The following is a 26552-nucleotide window of genomic DNA, read 5'->3' as shown; positions in this document are numbered from 1 at the left end:
CTTTTTCAAAATGGTTGCGACATTTTTCTTTCTCATAAGCAGTGTGTAAGGGTTCTAATTTTTGTATATCCTTGCCATCACTTGTTATTATCTTCTTTCTGATTATTGCCATCCCAGTGGATGTGAAGTGGTAGCTCATTGTGGTTTTGATTTTTTATTCTTCTGATGGCTAATGATGTACATCTTTTCTAATTTTATATAGTTTTTCAGCTTTTAATGTTTAGGCCTGTGAACTGTTATGGATTAATTATGGTGTATGGTGTGAACTAGGAGTCCAGTTTTTTTTTTTAATTTTTAAAAAATATTTTATTTATTTATTTTTAGAGAGGGAAGGGAGGGGGGGAGAGAGAGAGAGAGAGAGAGAAAGAGAGAGAGAGAGAGGGAGAGAGAAACATCAATGATGTGCGGTTGCTGGGGGCTATGGCCTGCAACCCAGGAATGTACCCTGGCTGGGAATCAAACCTGGGACACTTTGGTTCCCAGCCTGCGCTCAATCCACTGAGGTACGCCAGCCAGGGCTGGAGTCCAGTTTTTCTTTTTTAAAATTGATTTTTAGAGAGAGAGGAAGGGAGAGAGAAGCATCAGTTTGTTGTTCTACTTATTGATGCATTCATTGGTTGATTCTTGTATATGCCCTGACCAGAGGTCAAACTTGCAACCCTGGCATATCAAGATGAAGCTCTAGCCAACTGAGCTACCCAGCCAGGACCCAGTTTTATTTTTGACATGTGGATATTCAGTTGTATCATCACCATTTTTTGAAAAGACTGTTCTTTTCCCATTGAATTGTCTTGGCACTGTTGTCAAAAACCAGTTGACTGTAGTGTGAGCATTTATTTCTGCACCCTCTGTTCCCATTGATGTCCATCTTTATGCCAGTTACCACATTGTCTTGATTATTGTAACTTTGTAGGAAGTTTTGAAGTCAAGAAATGTGAGTTTCCCAATTTTGTTCTTTTTCAAGTTTGTTTTGGCTATTCTGGGTCTTTGCATTTCTATGTGAATTTTAGGAATGGCTTGCCATTTTCTGTGTAGAAGCCAGTAGGTATTTTGATAGGGATTGAATTGAATCTGTAGGTAGCTTTGGGGCATATTGTCATTTTAACAGTGTTAAATCTCCAGCACGTGAATATGGAATGTCTTTCTACTTATTTAGATATTCTTTAACTCCTTTTAATAATGTTTTTTTAGTTTTCACAGCATAAGTTTTGAACTTATTTTATTCAATTTAATCCTAAGTATTTTATTATTTTATGCTGTTATAAGTGGAATTTTCTTAATTTCACTTGCTTTATTACTTTTAGCAGAATTATGTTATATGCCTGTGCCATAGTCTATCATAATGTTATCAAAAAGTCTCCTATTGATGGACTTTTAGGTCCCAGTACGTTGATTTTTATAGACACTGTCGCTGTGAGTAAATCATTAAGGTGAGTCCCAGTAAGGTAGTGTGTTGAGAATCATCTAGCAAATTTAAAATGGGTATACCCTTCCTGTTTATCACTTTACAGCTTATTTTAAAACTTCCAATAGCTGGCTGATAAAGAATGTTCCAAACTTTTTCAGTTAATCTTACTTACATAATAAAAATAATAATAGACTGGAATAGGTTCATGCTGCTGTAGCCCTGAGCAGTGCTGTCCAATAGCACTTTCTGTGATGATAGAAATGTACTGTGTCTGTACTGCTCCCGCCGGAGCCATTGGTCATCTGTGGGTGTGAGCACTTAAAATGCAGCTAGAGTGACTGAATAACTGAATTTTAGTTTTATCTCGTTTTAATTAATTTGGCTAGGGGCCATTGTATAATTGTAGTTGCTTTTAGATTTAAAACTTGTAGAGGTTTGCAGAAACCTTGTCCAGAGTGTTACATTTTGCATTATTTCCTGAGGAGTATGAAGCAATCTTTAGTGGTTATGGTAAGTTTCATCAACATGAATTCTCAGTAAACAGGTTTTTTTTTGTTTTTTTTTGCAGTGTAATGTGCACCCACCTGCCTTCGGGTGGCTTATAGAGCTTTTACATATAATTTCATGTGAGTCCTTAGTTTGCTAATTCTTATTATATGTAAATGTCATCCTAACGTAAAAGGTTGGCTTTCATGAGGTTTTTATACCTATATTTCTCTAAAACCTTCACTTGAAATTTATGAATTGATATTGATGTTTATAATATGGGTCATTGCCTATACATTGCTTGATCCAGGAAGTCTAGATTTTGTTGGTGGCTTGAATAATAACCATGTACTTTGGCTCCGAAAGAGGCTCTGCCCTTGGCTCTTTCATTGCTCATTTATCCTTGGCACTCAAACATGCTTGGAAAGGGGTTGGCTCACAGCTGCTTGCATATGACCTCTGCTTTGTATTTGCAGCCAAAACATTTATTTTTTAGCTATAGATTCCACATATCAAACAATCTGCTGTATTTCTATACTGCTCCTCAAACTCAGATGAGCTTAAAGCAGAGTACATTTTCTCTGAAGACCCTTCTTCCTTCTGCTTAGTTCTCTGCTTACTACCAGAAATCTAGGAGACAAACACCTCCAGCAAATGAACTACTAGGTTCTGAGTTCAGGATTTTATCTCGTCCCTGGACTTATCTCCTCACTGGTTTCCTTGCTCCAGCTTACATCTTTTCTACACGTTCTGTGCAATAATTCCATATGTTCTTCGCAGAAAGCAAATTGCTGGTCCTAAAATTGCATTTCAATGGTGCCTACTTGCCTTAAGGATAGGGCCCAAACTCCTTGGAACTGTGGATCACTCATTAGTGACCTGACTGCTGCTGAAGGTCTTCCCTGTCTCCAGCCACACCAGACGGCTGGAGGCCTTTTTACCTCTGGTCACCTTGTTTCCTGGGCCTTGTATTTGTGTGCATTTCTCTTCCCTTTCTAGACCATCCATCTCCCAGCACTGTGCTCCTTTGGGTCCTGGTTCACTTCTTGATGTGCCATAGACACTCTTCTGAGTCTTTGTGGAATCACTGGATGTCATTTTTACATGCCTTTGAGCTCTTTGGTTTAAACTTTTCATCAGTCTTTCTCCACTTGAGTAGTAATAATGTTTTTTGCCAGGGCCCACAAATATTTTACAAAATATTAGTAGTACCAGTGGCATAAGATGTAGCCATGTCAGCCCCTTTGTTGTCTAAAATATGAATTAGTTGAGAAGCAGGTATGGTTTACTTACATCTTTGCTAACTTTTAGTTGGCTGTGTTCCATATTCTAAAACAATAATGCAGTTTTTGAAAGTAAGGAAATCTAAGTGTCATTCTGTTGGAATTTGGGGAATAAGTTTTTTTTTATTTTTTAACTTGCTTATGTGCAAAAGAGAATTGCTTTCAATCCTGATTGATTATCCAGCTTCTTAGTTTCTCTGACCAATCATTAAAAAAAACAAACAAACAAACCAAGATCTCACTCTTAAGACCAAAATCTGATAATATAACATGAACTACTCTAACACTTATTGAGAACTTGGTATCTGTATTTAATCTTTATTGCCACACAACAAATTACCACACATTTAGCAGTACCCACTTACTAACTCAAAGCTATCTAGGTCAGAAGTTAGGGCTGCACAGCACAGCTGGATAGTCACTGGATTGAAATCTAGCTGATGGCTTAGGTTGCAGTTCTCATTTAGGGCTTCAAACCCTCTTCCGGAATCACTCATCATTGGCAGAACTAATTAGTTCTTGCTATCCTTAGCTGTTGTCTGGGGATCTTTCTCACGCCTAGAGCCACCTTGCTTTGTGGCCCTAATAAATGGGCAGTTCACACATGGATGTTTGCTTTCATCCAGGCCAGCCCAAGCACATCTCTTTGATCCGTGAGCAGCTGGAGAAAACCCTCTACTTTTAAAGGCTCATGTGGTTAAGTCAGGCCCACCTTTTGCCATATAACATAATGTAGTTATGAGAGTGATATGGCATTCACAGGGTCTCCCCATACTCAGGAGACCAGGGATTAATTATACAAGGGTGAGGATGAGGATCATTGGGGCTCATTTTAGAATGCTGGCTACCACAGCAGACCCTTCCCATTTAGGTTTGATTTACACAGAGTTTAGAAATTCTCTTTTCATTAGAGAGGAATGAATGAGATCATTATGGCTTTTTCCTCCCTAGCTGTGTGGCTGTACTCAATGTTACAGCAAGCCTTTTTAGATAAACTATTTTGAGAGAAAGTATATATTGATTGAGTCTATCCTTAAGAAGAAATGCCAGATTGTATATTTCTCAGGCTAGCAGTTACCACTGAGAGAGGGAGAATGAGAAGAAGGGAGAGAAGAAGAGAGTGAATTTTAGATTAGGTGGTGGACACAGAAAAGGAAGGAAGAGAAATGTGAGTTTATGTGATATCCCTAGAATGCTGCCTGAAGTGATTCATTTGGAACTCCTTTTATTTTGGTTAAATAGTAATTGAATGAAAATTTCTTAAATTGTGTCAGTTGCTATTTAGGCTGATACCAAGGAAAGGATTTTTTTTCTCCTTCCAAATGTGAAGTTTATTTGTCTTTTTCTCTACTCAAAAGAAATAGCTGAAAGGAAATTGGAACTCCCACCCAGTTACCATGGCAATTTAGAGCAGATGATGAATGCATTTCTTTAGGGTTTCGCTTGTCCTCCCTTTTCTGATAGAGCAAATGTACATGAAAAATATAATATGTAGTAGGTAAGCATGACAGAATAATCTTAGTAATATGTTTAAAGCAAAATATTTTGTGGGTTTCTTATTAAATTGCATTTTTGTGATATCCTCTATTTGGGGTAATGATTAGTTAATAGTTATGTAAATGACTAGTTGGAATTTTGCTTTCTAAATTTTTTATTCCAGTCACTGAGGTGGTATGTTTTGTGTTACATGAGAACATGTTCTCAAATTAGTGCCTTGTGTAAACTTTGGTCAATTAGATAGACTCTCAGTTTACTTTTTACACAACTACATACTGCGTTTCACAGGAAATACGGTTGAGGCAGCTGTAAAAAAGACCACGCACAGAGATTCTTTAAATGTAGATATTTCTATTTTCTCTTGGAAGCATATACTTTATAAAGGTGTAAAGTGGACATTAAAGTATATTATATAGTTGTATAGGCTTTTGCTTTTTAAAAACAGGTTTTTGAGGTATAATCCACATACCATACAACTTACATGTTTACAGTGTACATTTCTTTAATATGTTCACAGGGTTGTGTAACCATCACCATGTAAGAACATTTTTATCCTCTTAGAGAAACCCTGCTCCTATTAACAGTCAATCCCCATGTCTCCTTTCTCCTACTCCCAGCCCTAAGCAAACATTAGTTTCCTCTATAAATTTGCCGATTTTGAACATTTTGGTATAAAATGGAATCATATAACGTGTCGTCTTTTGTAACTGGCATTTTTCACTTAGTGTAATGTTTTTAAGGATGATATACATGGCATGAATCAGTATTTCATTTTTTATTGTTGAATAACATTACATGGTAGGGATCTAACACATTTTATTTATCAGTTGATGCACATTCAGGTTATTTCTGCTTTCTGCATGAATCATGCCGCAATGGGCATCTTTGCAGAAGGTTCTGTGGGACATACAGTGTGGGCAAACATAGGTTTACAGTTGTTTGTATGGAAAAAGTCATTACCTGAAAGATAAATCATAAGGATATGAAATAATAATAATAATAATATATAACACAACAATACCAGAATAAACTATTTTGCATATTCACAACTGTAAACCTACTTTACCCACCCTGTATGGTTTCATTTCTTCTGGGTATATACCTAGGAGTAGAATTGGATGATATGGTAACTTTAAACTTAAACTTTTTAGGAACTTTCAGGTATTCCAAAAGAGCTGTGCCATATTACACTCTTGCTACAACATATGAGGGTTCCAATTTTTTCATCCTCGACAGTGGTATCTCATTGTGGTTTTGATTTCCTTTTCCCAAATGACTAATGATGTTGAACATCTTTTCATGTGCTTATTGGTCATTTTTACATTTTCTTTGCAGAAATGTCTGTTTTAGTCTTTTTCTTATTTTTAAATTGGTTTATTTTTTTATTATTGAGTTGTAAGAGTTCTTTTCAAATTTTAGATATAAGTCCCTATCAGTTGCATGATTTGTAGGTATTTTCTTCCATTCTGTGGGATGTCCTTTACTTCTTAATGATGCCCTTTGAAACACAAAAGTTCTTAATTTTGATCATCTAGTTTATTGTTTTTCAAGTCTAGTGTTATATCTAACAAACAGTGCCTAACCTAAAGTAATGAAGATTTGTTTGTATATTTTTTCCTGCAAGTTTTACAGTTTTTGTTCCTTCATTTAGGTCTTTAATTCATTTTGAATTAATATGTATGTAGGAAGTAGAGTTACAACTTTAATTTTTAATGCACTAATATTCATTTGTCCCAGTACCATTTGTTTGACAAGGTGTTGGCACCCTTGTCAAAATTATTTATGAATCTTCCCTTCAGGGCTTCTTACATGTTTCTAGTGGTTCTCACATGAGATAACTTCTTGCTGGTTTTCATAAAAATTGATTGATTAAGTTTATTTCATGACTATATATTTGGTAGGATAACCTGTCACCCCTTGATTTTTTTAACAATTAAGATTTAATCAGGCTTTGAAGTACTGTAGAAACTACCGGAAACCACTTTGAAAAAGCCAGCCTTAAAGATGATCTGATGTTGTTCTGTCTTGCATACAACTTTCTTAAGACAGATTTACTTGTGTTTTTCCCATGTGGTAAGCAGTAACAGGGGTGGTGGGATGAATAAGAATCATGGATTGGGGTTATAACATTTGACAGTTTACATTGTGTTGAATCTTATTATGATGAATTGAGTGATTTGAGAGTTGACGATAACTAATGTAAAGCAGATTACTAGAAACCTTGGAAAAAATAACAATCACTTGTATGATCAGGAATCTCTGATTTTTTAGGTCAAGCTTCTTCTTTGGTATTGGTGAATCTGAAGGGTCTAGAGTAGTGCTATTGAGTACAATTGTAGCCTCCAAAGTATTCTAGTAGCTACATTAACAAAAGTAAAAAGAATCAGTTAAATTAATTTTTAATTTTTCATTTAACCTAAAATATCATTTTAACATGTTATAAAAATAAAATTATTAATAAAATATTTTACATTTTTAACTAAATCTTGGAAAATTCAGTACATATTTTACACTTAGAGCATACCTCAGTTTAGAGTAGCCACATTTAGAACCCACATGGGGCCATTGGCTGCTGTGCTGAATGGCACAGTTCTGGATGTTTTGATAGATAACCAGTTGAAATACTGCATCAACATTACTCAACTTCCTTTGTACTTCAGTGTACCCTGACACCTCCCTTTAACTTGATACCTGTGGCTCTGAGGGGAGCTTTTTATCTGCTTGCTCAATGGGACCCTCACTGGTGGGATGAGAAGTGCATGCTCTCTGAGACCAGAGGGTCTGAGAACTTTGTTGACCAACACAGGCAACTCACCAAACGGGTAAAGAATAATTGAGAGACATGCATTCTGACAAAGGTTCTTGAGCCTCCCACAAGAGAAAAATGGGATGTAAAAATTAGAATCTCCTCTCTTTTTACATTCTACCCTGTTGAGGTAAAGCTTCATATAGAAAATACTACTTGAGAACATGTAGGCATGATGTTGCACCAGGGAATTGGTCAGTGTTGGGACACAGTTTTGATGATCACAACTAGAGGTTGGTGTGTTTGTGCTACTGACTGTAATGGTAGAGGCCAGGGATGCTGACAGCATCTGCAGCATACAAAACAGCCCCCACAACCATGAGTTGTCTGGCCCAAATGTTGGTCGTGTTGAGCACAAGGTGCCCCACACTGTAGAACGAAACCCTCCAGTTCTCCTTCCATTACTTGTTACATGGTTTCTGCAAGGAATGTAACTTGTTTTTCTTTTACATTTAGAGTCTTCTTTTTTCATACAGTTTCTAAGGAAGAAATAGCCAACTTTCAAAGTATTTCTGTTGGAGTCAATGTGTCAGGTAGAGAGATTCTTCCCACACTGCTGAAAACTGGGTCTCTCACTTCCTCTTGCCTGTGGGGAAGTGGCAGAGCTGCTGCTGGTGCCCTGCCTCCCCTTCGCCAGGTCTCTCCTTTGCCTCGGACCATTCTACTTTCAGTTGAGGGCATGTTTGTTAAGAGAACAACATATTTGCAAGGCTGCTAGAAAGGTGATTGCACTTCCACAAGGTCTGCTGGAATTTTGGGCTGTGTTCTGGCAGTGATGTGGGTGTTTGGTTGTGATATTCCCTTTCATTTCTCCATCAGGAGGGATGGTTCACTCAGGAGTGCCGTCACCACCCTGCTCCAATGTCTGCTAACCAGGGAGCTGCAACTTTGAGTCTTTGTACATTCTAGCATGTAGAAATCAATACAAGTCATTTTTGGTTGATAAACATTCTTTTTATAAGTATTTAGTCATACTTGACAGCATTTGCCATTAAGGTTACTAATGGGGTATGATCCCCACCCCTTCCTCATGACTGCTAGTGTCTCCTCTGCTGCCTTTCACCCTTCTCTCCTTCATTGCTTGTGGCAGTTTGAGTTTTTGGTGGGAAACCACATAAATCAGCTGTAGCTAATTTAGGCTAAGTCAGTGTAGTAAGGGCTGTTTGGGGACTCTTAGAGTGGCAAGAATTTAGAGGTATACCTTAGAAAGAGGCAGTAGGGCAACTCCTCTGTTCTTGCCTCTAGTGCCAGCTCTAGGTGTACACTTGCATCCTATGACAGCTGACCCTCTCCAGGTTCTAGGGCTCAACAGTGAGCTTTGGCTCTGTGCCTTAGACGGTGTACTGCAGTGAGGAGAGAGACTGGAACCAGTCTTCCATTGTGCAGAAGATGAATACTGCACAGGCTCCCCCTAGAATGTCAGTTGTCCACTACCTAAGGGCCTAGGGGTTCCCCTAGAGACCTCCTACTGAATTGCTCCTGGGAACACACCTGTCAGCCTGACCCTTTCCCCCACAGTTCTGACCAGCTCCGGAGAGCAATGGTGGTCCCATTGTTAGGGCAGCTTGTGGCTTAATGGAGAGATGTGCTTCTGGCACCAAAGTTAGGACTTTAGGTTCAACTTCTCCCACCGGGACCCAGTTAGAAACAGCATTTAAATTATATAGTATGCACTTAGTATGTTCTTGAGTGATTCCAGATAACTGAAAGGTTTATAGCTGTAACCTCTTAAGCTTTTTTGTTTTTTTGTATTATAGGTTTTCCTATTCTTTGTAAGAGCATACTATATATCATTTAGCTTTTTTGTGACAATTACAAATGACCATTGCAGACCTTACTTTACTGAATGAACTGTATTTGTATTATACTGATAGTGGGCATTTTCTTTAATTTCCAAATTGGGGCAGTGTTTTTGATAAACAGGGTTAATAGATAACTGCATTCTGTAATGAAAATAACCATATATCAGCTACAGTTATATTTTAGCCAGCTTTTATGAGTTACTCAGGATACCTGAGCACATTTTTACTATTTTTGTAGGAAAAGAAACTCTGATTTAAAATAATGGAAAATAAGCCCCTTTATCAGGTCAGGACTGCTCTCATGTCTTTTTATAATCTCTGTGGGATATGCTTGTATATAATGGGGGATACCCCTTTATTTCACTTACATTTTATAATATTATTAGGACTTAAATAATATCGAAGCTCGGGGTGAAAATGTGCCTGTAAAAAACACAAGAGCGCCATATTTTTCGGTCCATAAGACGCACTTAGATTTTAGAGGAAGAAAATAGGGGAAAAAATTGAAGCAAAAAATGTGGTAAAACATTTAATAACGTAAATAACATAATATTTCACCAATGTAAATGCAAACAACTCAACAGCAGCATTAACAACCATTATTCCTCCCAAATTGCGAGGGGCGGGGGTATGTCTTATAGTCCGAAAAATACGGTATTGGCTAGTAAGGGTAGTTTTTTCCCTCCTGGCCTGTGTTGAAACATTACTTGAATTCAGTTAAAATGGATGAAGTGATATCAGTCAGCATTTCTGCTTAGTGTATAAGTTCTGTTAATTTTCCATATTAAGAAACTCTCAAGTTTCTCCACAATGCAAGATTTGCTTCTAAGTCAGAATTTCTTTCTGTTGTTTCAGGCCGGAGCCTCAACAGAAAGCTCCCTTAGTTACTCCACCGCCACCTCCGCCACCACCGCCACCTCTACCAGACCCCACGCCTCCAGAGCCAGAGGAGGAGATCCTGGGCTCAGATGATGAGGAGCAGGAGGACCCCGCAGACTACTGCAAAGGTGTTGTGCTTGCCTTCCCTGCTGAGCCCCTCTGTAATTTATTTTGGGAGTGGACAAGGGGAGTTAATGATTCAGATTACTTGGTCTTTATTAAATTAGCCTCTTGGTGTCATTATTATTTTAAATTCTTAGATCATTAAATATTGAATGATACCTGAGTATGTAAGCAGTATCAGGAGGAAAATTGTTGAGAGAGAGAAAATATACATAATATATACATACATACTCTGGGTACTTACAGGTGTATTTAAATGTGCTGATAGAATTAAAGATAGTATAAAGCAGGACAATTAAAGATACAAGCATAATACCCATCCAAAAAGAACACATAGAGTAGAAGGTGCCAGGCTCCTGAGGGGAGACAATATAATGTTGTTCACTGCACTTGGCTTTAAGTTTTCTGGCTGCTAAGACTAGCAAGGAACTGCTCCTTTGTCTGTAAAGCATTGAATTACATAGTGCTCATGGTCTGTGGAAAGAAAGCCTGCTCGTTTGTTTATAGAGACAGAGTTTTTTCCTGGCATTGTACTCAATGAAAAAGACATTCTGTGGGTTCTACCATTGTGTGGCATAGTGGATTATGCTTTCAGCTATGATTTCACAGAAGACAGAAATTGTTCTATTAGGGTGCTCTTGTATAAGGCTTTGTAAAGACCAAGAGCATATAGTAAACCCGTAAAAGGCAAGTGTGTTGTGTGGTGAACATTGAGAACAATATGATCCAGACTCCATACTTTGTGTACACTGGATGCTTGAGAATCTAGGAGGAAGGAAGGCTGCTGTGTCTATTCAGCTGCCTCTTTGTTACCTAACTACTCATTTGGACTTTAATTACCTCTAATAGAAAATTATCAGTCTCTGGGATTCTGAGCTTCTGCACATTTGATGAGACACTTACTTACTACAGATTAAGGGAAAAGTAAGTCAGATTCTGTGCAGTGCAAGACTAGATGGCAGAAGATGCACACATTCAGGCCATAAAGCATTAACGAATCTTTGGCTCTATAATATCCTTGTATGAATTTATTTAGTGATTGCAGGCCATTTGTGTGTTAGTTAAGGAACATTGTACTTTTTAGTTACCATTAAGAGGGAAAGTTACCATTCTGCCTTGAAAGTTTAAGAACTAATCTTCACTCTAACCTGATTGCTCCATAGGTATGGGTTTCTATGTGCAGACTGTGTTTTCCTTAGAAAAAGGATTGTGGGTCTTTAGCATTTGTATGAGTAATGATTATGACCCTAAAGGTTTGTGCCATCTACTATGAAAAAGAAGGTACAGAGACAGTTTGGGAAGGTAAAAAGATGATGTTTTTCATCTTCCTTCTTAATCTGCATTTCTTGGCTTGGAAATTAAGTTTGAAGAGGAGATGTGGACAGTTGTCTTTTGATTTTGCTGCTTATGCACAGCATTGAGGTCACCTGTAGGAACAGTTATCTTCAGCACACAGGCTTCATTCACCATGTGGGAATGAGAACTGCTTGCTTTGCACCTGGCAGGAGATGATGGATCAGGAGATGTAACCAGTACTCTCATCCCCATACCACCTCTGTGAGTCAGCCCTGTGGGTACTCCAGGCCAAATTACAGGGCTGTGAATGAAGAACTCCACAGTTGGGTCTGATTCTTGGTAATATTCACTGAACTTGAAACATCTTAAGAGTATTAGGTCAGCCTCATAGGGCATGTAAGAGATGGTAAGGTTCTCTTCTTACATTCAGCTCACTCTTACCTCTAACTTTGTAAGTAACTGTGCCTCTGATTAACATACATGCAACAGCTGCCATTCTCTGAATTTTGTGCTATAGACCATAATCGGTTATCTAAGATAACTGACATAAATGCATGTGAGGAGTCGGTGGAATTGGGAATGCCTAGTAGGAGAACTGCGGCCCTCTCCCCCACTTTTCTTCCCTTCCCTCTGAATAGAACAGGGAACTTCCCACCCCCCCTGAAACCAGGTGAATTTAAGTTACCAACATGATGCTTTATCACTCTTGTATACTTTAGTATATTTTGCCTGCAATCAAGTACATTCTCCTATGTAACCACAATACAACCACCAAGATCAGGAAGTTAGTGTTGATTTATTTCTATCATTTAATCCTCAGATCCTATTCAGGTTTTGCCAGTTGCCCAATATCGTTCTTTATGTGAAAACTAACTTTTGAAGAGTCACATTACATTTTGTTTTGTTGTTTCTTTAATCAGTTCCTTAGTCTCTTCTGGACTTTTACAACTTTTTGAACATTGTAGACTGGTTGTTTTATAATATGTTTCTTAATTTTCAATATTAAAAAAATCTTTTCAGGTAGTGCATGGTTTTGATTTATACCATTACAGTTGAGGTCAATCACTTGTTTAAGATGGTGTCTGCTGAGTATCTGCAACCTGAAGCTACTCTTTCTCCCTGGTAATTCATAAGCATTTTGTTAAGAGTTACTATTTAAGTATCCTTTAATCAACAAATCTACTTCTTTCTTCCTCTTCTTTTTCTCCCTCTAACCCATCTATCCCTCTGGTTCATCTCTCTGTCTTTCTGTCTCAGATGGACTCACTCATGGATTTCCCTGTTACTCAGCCAGTTATAATCAATTATTCTCCTTTTTTGTTTTGGTGTTTGGATTACCTCAAATTTGGCTGTTAGGAGCCCCTTCAGGTTGGTTCTACGTTCTTTTGAAATGTCCCTGTCATCCTTTGAACACTTTCTTACTTTCAAGTACAATCTTGAATTTTCCCAGCTCCAGCCCTATAATCAGCTCTTTCTACAAGTGGAGAATAGTATTTAGAAAGCAAGACCTGGGCCATTACATGTGATTATTGCTATTGAGGTGTCATTGCTTCCAGATTGTTCAGAGGTACACAAACACATGCACACTTGTTTTACATTTCTATACCTCTCTCTGTCTGCATTCTGTATTTATGTACATACTAAAATCCATGAGCTTAATCTGGTATCTCTAATTTCACTCTAATACCAGAGGAGTCAGCCCAATTTTCTCCCTTTCTATATTTGTAATTTCTTTCTTTGACAGTAAGAGACTAGGCTGTCATTATCCTCATCATATTTACTGATCTGATTAATTCCCTTGTATGTAATGGAGTCACCCATTGCTGTCACTGGGCATCTCTTCCCTTTCCTCATCAAACTTGTACTTAGACATGTTTTGTTGCTTGTCCCTTTTTAATGGCTGTGGACTGAATTGTTCAGGAAGGGTGAAGGGGCAGGATGACTTTCACTGTTTAAGGCTGTTTTACTTAAGCTGTTGAGGTGTCTTGTCTCTCTTGTCTATCACTTCACCTGGTCCCCTGGTTTTCTTTGACTCATTTCTGGAGAACCTTTGCCCCACAGTACTCTCAAAGTAAACAACAACAGCGACAAAACATAACACATATTTTATCTTTTTACAAAAGAAATATTTGTTTGTCACAGGAAATGCATAGATACGGTGGGAGGTGGAGTCACAGTCCCACAAATAGCTGTAGAACACATTTGGGGCATTGCCATTCTGCATCATTTATGATCAGCCAAATTTCATCTTAACTTTTCACCTCTTTACCTAAAATTGTTTCCCATTCAAAACTTGTGAAATCTCAGACATTTTAAACAAAAGGCCACTATTCAAAGTTTTAATACTGCTAATGATTGTTGCTTCTTTCTACTTGTCATTCTCTTTGGTATGGAGCTCTTCTTTAATTCTTATCCAGCTTGTTCCTGCCCATCTTCTTTTTAGCTCTCCCACTGAATCCAAGAGAATCATGGACTTTGGTGTCTGAGAAACCTGGGCTCAAAACCTGGCTCCTTAACTCTGTATCCTTGGATGAGTTTCTTACCTCCTAGGCTTTAGTTCCTTCATCTGTGATATAGTACTTCTTTAGTATAATATATAATACTGTCTTATCACCTGAGATTTTATGAAGAATAAAATGAGAAAAATATGTAAAGTATGTGGCATACTACTTTGACACACAGAAGTTTTTTCAGAAGTATGAATTTTACTGTCTTCTACCCTGTCTTTGTTCCATCGTTCTCCTCTCAGCTGTGTTCCCATCTGGACTTTGATGCTGTACCCATTCATGCTGGTTCCCTTCATGGTCTAACTGCCTTGCTGTGGTGGGTTTGTTTCCCTAGTCTCTGCAGAGAGAGAGAGTTGTCAGCATTGCTTTTCTCTCTTCCTGTCTTATTTCCTTGTCACCTCCCTCAATTATCTGGGGCAGGAACTGTAACAGCAGGCTTCCAGTTTACTCAGACTTCTGCTTCCAAGCCCGGAGGATAACAAGGGTCAGGTACTGGGTCAGCCTGTAAACAAACACTTCTAGGGGGCCCTTGTGTAATGTGTGCTTGCTCGTGAGTTTGAGCATAAAGCCTTGCCAGTACAAAACCTCCTCCTGTGAGGAGATTTTAGTGGAATGTGGGTTTTCAGAGTGCGACCTTTTTACCACCTGCATCAGAATCTCTGTGGGTGCCTGGTAAGCATTCCCTGGCTGTACTGTAAATCCTGCCTTGGAGTCCCAGGGGGTAGGACCCAGACTCCAAATGTTTAACAAGTTCATTAGGTGGTATTTCTGCACATAGAAGCTAAGGCTGGCTCGTCTAAGGCATGTACAATTTCTCTTATACTCCACAGAAGTGACCCTTCCCTGTACTTGTTACTCTATGACTGATTCACTGTGTAAGAGAAATGACTGCTTTGAATTACCTATGTTCCAGAATTTTTCCAGAACCTTCAGCACATATTTGCTACGAGGACCAGTACATGGTGACAATAGGAAAAATTCTTTGTTACATCATGCTGCCTGCAATGACTGACTCCTCAGAGATCCTGTTTTGTGGCTCTTCTAAATTATTTGTAGATAATTTGCACATTTTACAATTTCATCATTTTTTTTTTCTGGAGACATCAATTTCAACATAATTGTGATCTGACTTGGTACTAAAACATGTCTTATTTTCTTAGAAAGGCCTTCTTTTAATCCCTAATCACATCTTAGGAATCACATCTTAGGGATCACATCTTAGACCCCTCACTGTACCACTCACAGAACTATCTGCCATAACGCCTTGTCCTCATCACTGTTTAGAATTATATATTTATTTCTGTGATCATTTGTTATTCCTTCACCAGTCTTAAAGATTGCCTGTGGTCAGGGGCTATGCATTTTGTTAACCCCACTACATTTGAACTATCCACAGCATAATAAAGATATTTCAGAGGCTGAAAGGATTGTCTCTAGTGGTAAGCTGCAGCTCAGGGATAGACAGCAGTGATGGCACCCACGTCTTTGAGGAGGCATGTTAGGTAAGGAGCTTGATATGCCATGGAGGGCACCCAGTTAGAGTACAGATCCTTTGTTTCTGCCTTAAAAATCATCCATAATGCTCCATATTTGTTATATGTTATACACGTTGAAGTGGAACACAGTTTATTTCTTTCAAAATTTAGAAATATCTTCTTCAAAACAATAGTATAAGCAATATAAATGTTTGCACAGAGACTGGATGAATTTTAATAAATCAGAGCTTAATGTTGGTGGTTATAAGTTCTCATTGGCCTTGTCTACAATCTATGACATTACTATTTTATAGCTTCCGTTTTTTTTCATTTTTAAGAAAATAATACACCTTATGCAAGGTTGCCTTAGAAATGGTGTCATGCAGCTCAAGTGTTTTCTGTAGTCTTTCATGTCTGTTCTTTTTGAAGAGAAACAGATAATCTTTATGCATTCACAGTTCTTTTCCTTAAAACTACACTGTACACATACTTAATTCACCGTGTTGCATGTGTTTTTAAAAGTAATTGGCTTAATTTGGCTTCCTTGAAGCCTTAAAAAGAAACTTGGTTTATCTATATGAACAAAGTAATAGATGCTCTTGAATTATTAAGGCCTCATTATGTTTCTTTCATGGAGACTGAGGAGATTCTGACACTTGTTGGTGCTGTGAGTTACTGTTGACTAGGATGTTGATCAGTGAGCTTTAGTTAGCATGCATTTGAACCCTTGGAGGCTTTACTATGTGTAATACCTTGGAATTTACCAAAGGAATATAAAAGTAAATGAGAAAGAGCCCCTCCTTTCTAGGAGTTCATGGCTTCATGACTTTGCCACTAGAATATAAACTCAATGGCAGAGCCTTTCCCACTCTGTTACTAGCACCGGGATAGAATAATCTCTGGATATTGACTGAATGAATAGATTAGATAAAGAAATTACTGAAATATACCTTTTTACCACTATTGTGTGGTTAATTAACTACAAAAGTGAGAAGGGGGAAATTTGTGAGGGCTTAAAAAGAATGAGGTGGTATGTGGTCAGAGGTAAAAGACAAGACCTCTTAGAAAATGTAACAGGGCCTTGCCAGCTGAGAGTGATGGGTGATCTGGCTAAATCCAGGAGACAGGGAAGGGGTCTCTGAGAAGTTCTACGTGCTTTTGTTTTCCTAACAAATGGACCAGGAGTTTAGGACTATGAAATAGAAAGCAACCATGAAGATAAGTTTTGAAGTGGATTAAAACATCACTTAGTAATACACATTTTGAAAAACACACCCAAAGGCAAGCAGTAGTTTGTGTGTATGTGTAGATTTCTTTGGCTTTTCTGCACACACAATCATTATTTCAGTGCAAGTAGTTTCTCCTTTATATTTTTATGCATTTTATTTTTCTTTCTTGCTTCATTGCTATGTGCACAAGGTTGAAAAGAAGTGATAAGAGTGGGCATTTTTGTCTTATTTCTGATCTTACAGTAAATGTATAGGTCTTTTAAAAGATGTCTTTATTAGTTATGGTAGATTATAGATTTAAATGTAAAGCTTAAAAGAATAAAGTTTATAAAAAGAAAAAGGTAGGGGAACATCTTTACAACCTTAGAGAAGGAGAAGATTTCTTAGAGAGTGTACAAGAAGTATTAACTACAAAATAAGAAAATTAATAAATTGGATTTCATCAAAATAAAAAACCTTTGCTAATTAAAACTTTTTTGCTACATTTTCTATTTGTGAATACTGAATGAACTTTATCTTGAGGAACAATGATATACATTGTAGGAGATTATGGTATTTAATTAATTTCTAAAATTTTATCAAAGAATTACATGTAGGAGGCTTAGCCAGAGGCCAGTGGAAATGTTCATTTCCCTTTTATTAATACCTGACCCTTGGATGAGTAGTATGTGCTTCACCACACCATTGTTCTGTTTTACTCTTTCTGAACTACTTTTTCTTTGCCCCAGTTTCCTTCCGATTTGGTTGTATTGTATCTTAGAAATTACCACTTCAGCAATGCTGGTGACAAAAAGCAGTTAAAAGACATTTTTTGAAATGAAAGGCCAACTTCAGACTAGAGAAAATACTTGTAATATAGCTGAAAGGACTTGCCAGGGAGGTTTTGGAGAAATATTCTTATTCTTGATTAGGGCATGTATGTTTGTCAAATATCAAGGAATTGTGCACATAAGATATTTTACTGCAATTTCAGAAATTGTAGTAGCTAGTTATATCTAGATTATAGAATTTCTATAGCGTGTGTGCCTTTATCTCTGTATTATTTTTGTTTTCTTTATGGAGCATATATATTTTTTAAAGATTTTATTTTATTTATTTTTAGAGAGGGAAGGGAGGGAGAGAGAGAGAGAGAGAGAGAGAGAGAAACATCAATGTGTGGTTGCTGGGGGTCATGGCCTGCAACCCAGGCATGTACCCTGACTGGGAATTGAACCTATGACACTTTGGTTTGCAGCCCACACTCAATCCACTGAGCTATGCCAGCCAGGGTCATATTTTTTTGTAAATAGAAAATAAAACTGTTTAGAAAAGAAGAACTTAGCACTGAGGAACCACAGTAGACTTTGAACAAGGAAGTAATGTATTTCAGAAAGATTAATATGTGAATCTTGAGTGATTGGAGTTGGAGAGAAGACATAAATAAACATATGTATATGAAAGGACAGAAAAGCCAACAGTATCACAAAGTAGCATTTTTATCATTTGACAAATGATTGTATATAGAGGCAACAATGAAAAACTTAAGTCTTGAACTCTGGAGTGACTGGAAGAATAGTGTTTTTTTATGTATCCTTTTTAAAAAATAAACTCTGAATTTTGAAACTGCTTGTCATTTCTTCTTTGTTTTGGATATTGTTTGGATATTAAAAAAACTCAGAACCAAGTGTGCAACCCAGCAGCAACAAGTGAACAACAACTTACAGCATTGCATCCTGTGTACTAACTTCACCACACCATTGTTCTGTTTTACTCTTTCTGAACTACTTTTTCTTTACCCCAGTTTCCTTCCGATTTGGTTGTATTGTGGTTATATAAACTGCCTCAATTCCTTATTGGAAAGAAATGGATTTGGCACTATCACCAGGTACGGTGAAAACACAGTTGGTCTGGGAAAATTTTGATGAGTTTGACTTTATTTGAATTTAAAGGTAATGGTGAAGACACGAAATAGGCAGCTAGAAATATGAATCTGGGGCTCAGGAGAGAGAGCAAGCACATCGTATAGCAAAGAATTTAACGTTGCTACTAATAGATAGTCTACTAATGTGCTTTTGGGGAGGGTGTGGAAACTGAGGTCAGCCACTTAGCCAGTCAACCGTATTTACTTAATGGAGCCCCAATACAAACTCTGGACTCAGGGCAGGGTGAGCTTCTGTGGTTGCCAGCGCTCTGTGTGCATTGTCCTTAACTCCACTGGGAGAGGAAGACAGCTGGATCCTCTGGCCCCATGCATCTCTTCCCTTGACTAATTTTAATCTGTAGTTCTTATACCATAATAAACTGCAAGTATCAGTATAACAGCTTTCAGTGAGTTCTCACAAGTTATTAATTACTGAAACTGAGCATGGTGTTCAGAACCCCTGAACTTGCAGTTGGTGTCAGCAGGAACAGTGGTCTTTGGAACTCCTTCACTCTGCAGTTCTGTCAAAAGTGGGGTCTTGTGGACTACTCCTAAACCTTATATAGCAGTATTATAGATTTGATAGGAAACAAATCACGTGAGGGGTGTTAAGTGAATAAAAAAGATGAGGAGAGGCTGTTCAGTGACCAGCCTCTGAGAAATTTAATTTAATACAAGGGGAGAAAGAACAAATTGAAAGAAACAGACATAGCAGTCAGGGAGGTAGGAGAATAACCAAGGACATGTGTCCAACTTGACAGGGAACAGATCAAGGAACTGAAAAGATGGCAGCTTAGTTATTCGGAGTGAAAATTACTGAACATACTTGGTTGTATTACCTGAATTTTACATTTTTTAGGTGCAGATGAGTCTTCTTTGAAATCATTCTAAATGTTTGTGGTCCTTGTCCCTACATGTCAGCCCCCCAGTAGTCTGCCCGTTTAGATCTGGACGTCTGTCCCCAGAGGAGGGCGCTGCAGGATCTGGGCTGAGTTACCAGGTTAGGTCAGTCATGATGTTCCTTCCTGCTCTTGCTTCTGAGGGTGCTGCCAATTACCTGTATGAGAATGCTCTTGTCTATGCTTCTGGGGCTGTTTCTGCTACAATCAGTGCCAGAGAGAAGGATTGTGTAGCATAAGAGTAGTGAGAGCAACCAGACCAAATACCTCCTCTGTCTGCACTTTGTCCTCCAGGTGTCGTGCAGCACTGCCTATTCCACTGCACCTCTGCACGCCCTTTGCAGAAACAGTTCCTCCAGCCATGCCGCAGCCCTTCTCCGCGGGCCTGCACCCCTGCTCTGGTGTGTGTGTGTATTTCCATTTTTAAATCATGTTTATTTTTCAATTACAGTTGATATACATTATATTAGTTCCAGGTGTACACCTCAGTGACTAGACATTACATAACATACTACATGATCATCCCAATACATCTCATACCCATCAGACACCACACATAGTTATTAGAATATGATTGACTCTGTTCCCTATGCTGTACTCTACATGCCTGTGACTGCATTTATACTTAATCCCTGCACCTTTTTCACCCATTCCCTAGTTCCCCTCCCACCCGGCAGCCATCAGAATGTTCTCTGTATCTATGAGTTTGTTTGTGTTCTACTTGTTTGTTTTGTTTTTAAGGTTCAATTGTTGCTAGATATGTATTTTTACTGTTTTGTTCAAAATTTTTTATTTATTTTTCTTCTTAAAGAAAACCCTTTAACATTTTATATCATACTGGTTTGGTGATGATGAACTCCTTTACTTTTTTCTTGTCTGAAAGGGTCTTTCTCTGTCCTTTGATTCTAAATGATAGCTTTGCTAGATAGAGTAATCTTGGTTGTAGGTTCCTTGTTTTTCATCACTTTAAATATTTATGGTTTGAATATTTCTTGCCAATCCCTTCTGGCCTGCAATATTTTTGTTGAGAAATCAGCTGACAGTCTTATGGGAGCTCCCTTGTAGGCAACTAACTGTCTTTTTCTTGCAGCTTTGAAGATTCTTTCTTTGGCTTTAACCTTTGGCATTTTAATTATGATGTGTCTTGATGTGGACCTTTCTGGGTTCATCTTGTTTGGGACTCAGCACTTCCTGGACTTACATGTATCCCCTGGAGCCTGATTTTAGACAGAGTTCACAGACAGTGTGATGGCTCACTATTACTCGTTTTCTGTCCCATCCTTCCTCCATCTCTGTATATAGGCTCACTGGCACTTAAAATTCCTTTCCCTTTATTGTCTTTTTTCTTCCTTCTTTTGGCTCCAAACTGAAACACTTTTGTAAATCATTTTTTGCATGCCAGCTCCTTTGGGCTACCCACCAGTTCCCTTGGCAGGCTCAGGCATGTTTGATTCTTATTTGGGATCTAAGGTAGGATTCTAAGAACATTTACCAATAAGACCTAGTAATGGGACAGTATTGGAGTAATTTATTTTCTCTTTTAAAATTTATTTTTACTGAGATATTGTTAAACACTATGTAAGATGAGGTATTGATTTGATACATTTATATATTAATGTGATGACCACCTTAGTGTTAGCTGACACTTTTATTACATCATATAATTATTTCTTTTTTGTGTTAGGAACAATTAAGATCTAGTCTCTTAGAACTTTGAAGTTTATAATAACAGAATTGTTGTCTCTTTTCTCTTTTACTTGCTCCTTGAGGCTAGTATAAAAAAGGACTGTATCCTTAAAGTTCCTTATCCAGTTTTCTCCCTTAGTATTGATATTCTGGATTGGATAGAATCATGATGATTTTCATATATCTCATTATTAGATCCTCTTTCAACCTGGAATTAAAAAGATTGAAATGAAATAAAGAAGTTTCAGGTTTTATTAGAGGGTTGTTTTTTTGGACCAAGGAGTGGGGAGGTCTATTTATATTGTCTAGGAAGCAGTAGTTGAAAACTTGCTGTTTTCCCCCTCATACAGGATTTTTTTATTGATTATGTAAATTCACCCCTTTAAAACATACAGTTAACTGGTTTATAGTGTATTCACCGTGCAACTATTACTGCTATCTAATCCTGGAACATTTGTATTACTCCCTAAAAAAAACATGTTAATTAGTGGTCAGTCCCTGTTTCCCCCTCTGGCAACCACTAACATACTTTCTATCTCGATGGATTTGCTTACTCTGGGCATTGTATACAGCTAGAATCATACAATATGTAGTCATTTGTTTATTGGTTCTTACCATGTTTTCATACCCTCCCATCTCGCAGCATGTATTAATACTTAAAAACATTTTATACTGAATACATCTGTGGTTTAGTATATCACATTTTATTTATCCATTCATCAGTTGGTGTGTATTTGGGTTGTTTTCACTTTTTTGGCTATTATGAATATGCTGCTGTGAACATTTGTATGAATTTTTGAGTGGGCATATGTTTTCATTTTCTTGGGTATTATACCTATAAGTGGAATTGTTAGGTTGTATTGTAACTTCATGCTTACCTTCGAGGAACTGTTTTTCCAAAGCAGCTACATCACTTTACTTTCCATCAACCATTGGTGAGGGTTAAATTTCTCCATATCCCTGCCAACATTTACTCTTTTATTTTAGCCATCCTAGTAAGTTGGAAGACTCATTGTGATTTCCCAAATGACTATTGATGTTATCTTTTCATGTGCTCATTGGCTGTTTCCATATCTTCTTTGGAGTTGCTGTTTGTGTTGTGTGTGTGCATGCACACACGTGCACACACTTGGTTGCTGAGCTGTGGTTCAGGATAACACATGTAGTTTTACTTATGAGGTTTTATGAAAGAGAGCTTTTCTCCACTCTTAGTACCCAGAAAAGCTGTACTGCTACCTTCTCCTGATTTGTTATCAATCTTTTTAACACTGTGACTGCTGTGTGACCATTTCCTTGTTGGCTTTTGACATTGGGAAGCAGTGTATGAATTGAGGTTTATACCTGCAATTGTAAGTGACCTTATTAATGTATTCCTGTAGCTACTTATTTAAACTTGTATTGCAGAATACACACACACATGTGCACTTATTTGTTCCAAAAGTTATAATAAAAGTGATGTATGATAATGTTATAAACTTAAGACCAAATAGAGACTAAGCAAAAAGTTAAACTTCTCATTTTTTACTTCTGATATTCTATTACACTGTCTACTTCCCTAATGTAAGTTAAAGGTGTTTACACGTTTTCATAAGTATCCTCCCAGAGATGTGTGTGTATATAAGTGCATTGTATGTGTGTGACCACCATAAACAAGATTGATCTGTGCATGCTCTTTCATATTACTATTTTCTTCCAGTAATTTTCACGAATGTATTTCCATAAACCTAAACAGAGTTTCGCACCATTGTTTTGTGCTTAATATTCTATTCTAAGTACCTACTTGAACTAGCTTTGTAATAATTAGACATTTATGTGTTCTCAGTTTTCACTACTGTAAATAATGCTGCTGGGAACTCCTTGTGTATTCATCTTACAGGTTTGTGTGCAGATGAGCACAGATGTGTAGACATGACTAGTTGGAAGCATAACCATTTTCATTTTGAGTCATGTCATCAGTTGCTCCTCAGAATGATTATCCTGATTTGTACACTTAGCAGAAGCACATGAGTAAGATTGCATGTAGCACTGTTAGCTGTGTCTTCACATGGTATCACCAGTAATCTCTGTTTTTATATTACTGATTTAATTATTAGTAAGACTGGCCCTTTGTATTTAATATTAAAAAATTGTTCCTTTTTTTTGACCATTGGATTTTTTAAACTAAATTTTGTGTCATATGATCTTGTATTTGTTTTTTTAATGAAGTTTTAGATTTTTATTATACTTTTTAAAATGTATTTTATTGATTATGCTATTACAGTTGTCCCATTTCCCCCATCATTCACTTCTGCCCAGCATACCTCCTCCCACCTGCATTCCCCCTCTTTAGTTCATTTCCATGGGTCATACATATAAGTTCTTTGGCTTCTACATTTTCTATACCATTCTTAACCTCCCCCTGTCTATTTTCTACCTACCATTTATGCTACTTATTCTCTGTAACTTTTCCCCCTCTCTCCCCCTCCCACTCCCCTGCTGATAACCCTGCATGTGATCTCCATTTCTGTGATTCTGTTCCTGTTCTAGTTTGCTTAGTTTGTTTTTGTTTTTGTTATTTTTTTTAGGTTTGGTTGTTAATAACTGAGTTTGTTGTTTAACTCCTTTAACTTGACCTTATGGGGAAGCGCTTTTATCTGCCCTTCCATTCTAAATGATAGCTTTGCTGGATAGAGTCACCTTGGATGTAGGCTCTTGCCTTTCATGACTTGGAATACTTCTTTCCAGCCCCTTCTTGCCTCCAAGGTCTCTTTTGAGAAATCAGCTGATAGCCTTATGGGCACTCCTTTGCAGGTAACTCTCTCCTTTCCTCTTGCTGCTTTTAAGATCCTCTTCTTCTCTTTAACTTTGGCTAGTGTAATTGTGATGTGCCTTGTTGTGTTCCTCCATGGGTCCAACTTCTTTGGGACTCTCTGAGCTACCTTGACTTCCTAGAAGTCTATTTCCTTTGCCAGATTAGGAAGTTTTCCTTCATTATTTATTCAAGTAAGTTTCCAGTTTGTTGCTCTTCCTCTTCTCCTTCTGGTACCCCTATGATTTGGATGTTGGAACATTTAAAGATGTCCTGGAGGTTGCTAAGCCTCTCTTCATTTTTGTGAATTCGTGTTTCTTCATTCTTTTCTGGTTGAATGTTTGTTTCTTCCTTCTGGTCCACTGGATTGATTTGAGTCACAGTTTCCTTCCCATCACTATTGGTTCCCTGTGCATTTTCCTTCATTTCTCTTATCGTAGCCTGCATTTTTTCATCTAATTTGCAACCATATTCAGCCAATTCTGTTAGCATCCTGATCAGCAGTGTTTTGAACTGTGCATCTGATAGGTTGTCTATCTCTTCGTCACTTAGTTGTATTTTTTCTGTAGCTTTGATCTGTTCTTTCATTTGGGCTGTTTTTTTTTCCTCTCGGCATGCCTGTAAGGTATAAGGGGCAGAGGCGTTAGGTGTTCACCAGGATGGGGCAACCCACATCACTGTGTTGTGATGCTGTATGTGGGGCAGGGGTCTGAGAGGGAACAATGGTGCCTGCTCTGGTCTTTGCCAGTTTTCAGTCACTTCACCTGCTACCCACAAGCAAATTGGGCTCTTCTGGTGCTGACTCCCAGGTAAGTGGGTTTGTGTATGTTCTAGGACTGTGGGTCTCTCCAACGAACTTGCCTGTGAGGCTGGGGGTTTCTCCTGCAGCCTCAACCCCACAGGTGTTTTCATTCAGAGGTTTGAGGCTTTATTTCCCCACGCTGGAACCCTGGGTTGTGCAGTCTGCCTCGCTCCCCAGTTGTTCCTCCCGGTTTATCTGCACATGAATGTGGGACCGCCTGCTCCACCAGCCACCACTTCGCTGGGTCTGCCAGCTGCCACCCTGCCGTGAGTCCTCTCCACCCAGCTATTCAGCTCCACCCCTCCTACAGGTCTGGATGAATGTTTCTTCTTTAACTCTTTGGTTGTCGGACTTCCACACAGTTTGGTTTTCTGTCACTTCTGGTTGCTTTTTGTCTTTAAATTGTTGTTGTGCAAGGAGGCACAGCGTTCTACCTACATTTCCATCTTGGCCAGAAGTCCCTACTGTTGTTTTTGGCTCCTTTGAGATCATGAGGGTATGAGGCGGTATGACAGCACATAGCAATGTCTCACCACACAACTACAGGCGAGTTCCCATGTATATGTTACATCTCTTGTAAAAATGAATCCAAGTTCTCAATTATCCTAAAGAAATCAAAAAATGATAAAAGAGGCCCTGACCAGGTGGCTCAGTTGGGTGGAGCGTCATCCCATGCACAACCCCCAGTTGAAGGTTGAACAGGTAGGTAACTGATCAGTGTTTCTCTCACATGGATGCTCCTCCACCCCCCGCCCTTTCTCCCTCTCTCTGCCCTTCCCTCCCTTCCTCTCTCTCTAAAATCAATGACCATATCCTTGGTGAAGATTTTTTTAAAAGGGTAAAAGAACACAGGTCCTAAAATAAATTACTACAAATGCACTAAGTAAAAGGTCTCTAACATATACGTACATAGGGAAATAAACCAGATTTTTTAACTCATTCCAAAGCCCTATACCTTGTTTTGCAATCCAAGAGTCTTTCTTATGTTTTCCAGCATAACTGTCATAGGAAAGTCTGACTCATATACCAACTTGTACACAGTCCTACGTTAGGTACCCGATAAAGCAACTTAGATATAGTTAGTGGACTTTAGGCATAGGGCTTATATAAACTATGCCAGACAAAAAAATTATTAGATGAAATTATGTCCTAGGAAAACCGGTTACATGACTATACCAAGACAATAAATATAACTAAACATATTTGTAGTTTGCAACGTCTTTTTATTAATTGCTTGTGACATTCTTCTGACAGAAAGTATCTTCCAAAGACGACTGCGACAGTACCTTCCAAACCACCTGCTTTGCTAGAATCCTAAAGTTCTACTCCTCCTCCTTATAAATCTGTGGGCTTCTGCTGCACTTCTAACCAACAGAATGTAACGGAAGTGACTGTGATTTCTGAGGCTTCCACTTTGTAAAGCAGACATTTATTTTTGAAGCTCTGACTCTGAGGACACCATGCTGTGAGGAGGTAGAGCCACAGAAGGGGCTTCAGCTGGCGGTCCTACTCTTCCAGTCCTTCTAACCCAGGGGCCAGACATGTCGTGAACTTTCAGATGATACTAGTCCCCAGCCACTGAGTCACCTTAAGCCTTTGTGATGTCTCAGTGGAGGCCCCCAGGTATCATGAAGCATGGCAAAATATACGAACTTTGCCCTAAGTTCCTGATCCACAAAAACATAA

General features: G+C 38.2%; 1 protein-coding gene across 7 annotated transcripts in view; it reads left to right on the top strand.

Annotated features, from left to right (window-relative positions):
- SRPK2 (SRSF protein kinase 2) overlaps positions 1 to 26552 on the top strand; it is a 240576-nt gene that overhangs the window by 160435 nt on the left and 53589 nt on the right. For all 7 annotated transcript variants that reach the window (XM_036010741.1, XM_028525147.2, XM_028525150.2 and 4 more), the window contains one exon: positions 10138 to 10289. In XM_036010741.1, the coding sequence (XP_035866634.1) occupies positions 10138 to 10289 (152 nt within the window). The remainder of the gene's footprint in view (positions 1 to 10137; positions 10290 to 26552) is intronic.

This window comes from Phyllostomus discolor, chromosome 10, assembly GCF_004126475.2.
Source record: "Phyllostomus discolor isolate MPI-MPIP mPhyDis1 chromosome 10, mPhyDis1.pri.v3, whole genome shotgun sequence".
Lineage (NCBI taxonomy): Eukaryota > Metazoa > Chordata > Mammalia > Chiroptera > Phyllostomidae > Phyllostomus > Phyllostomus discolor.
This window is presented reverse-complemented; position numbering and strand designations above follow the sequence as displayed.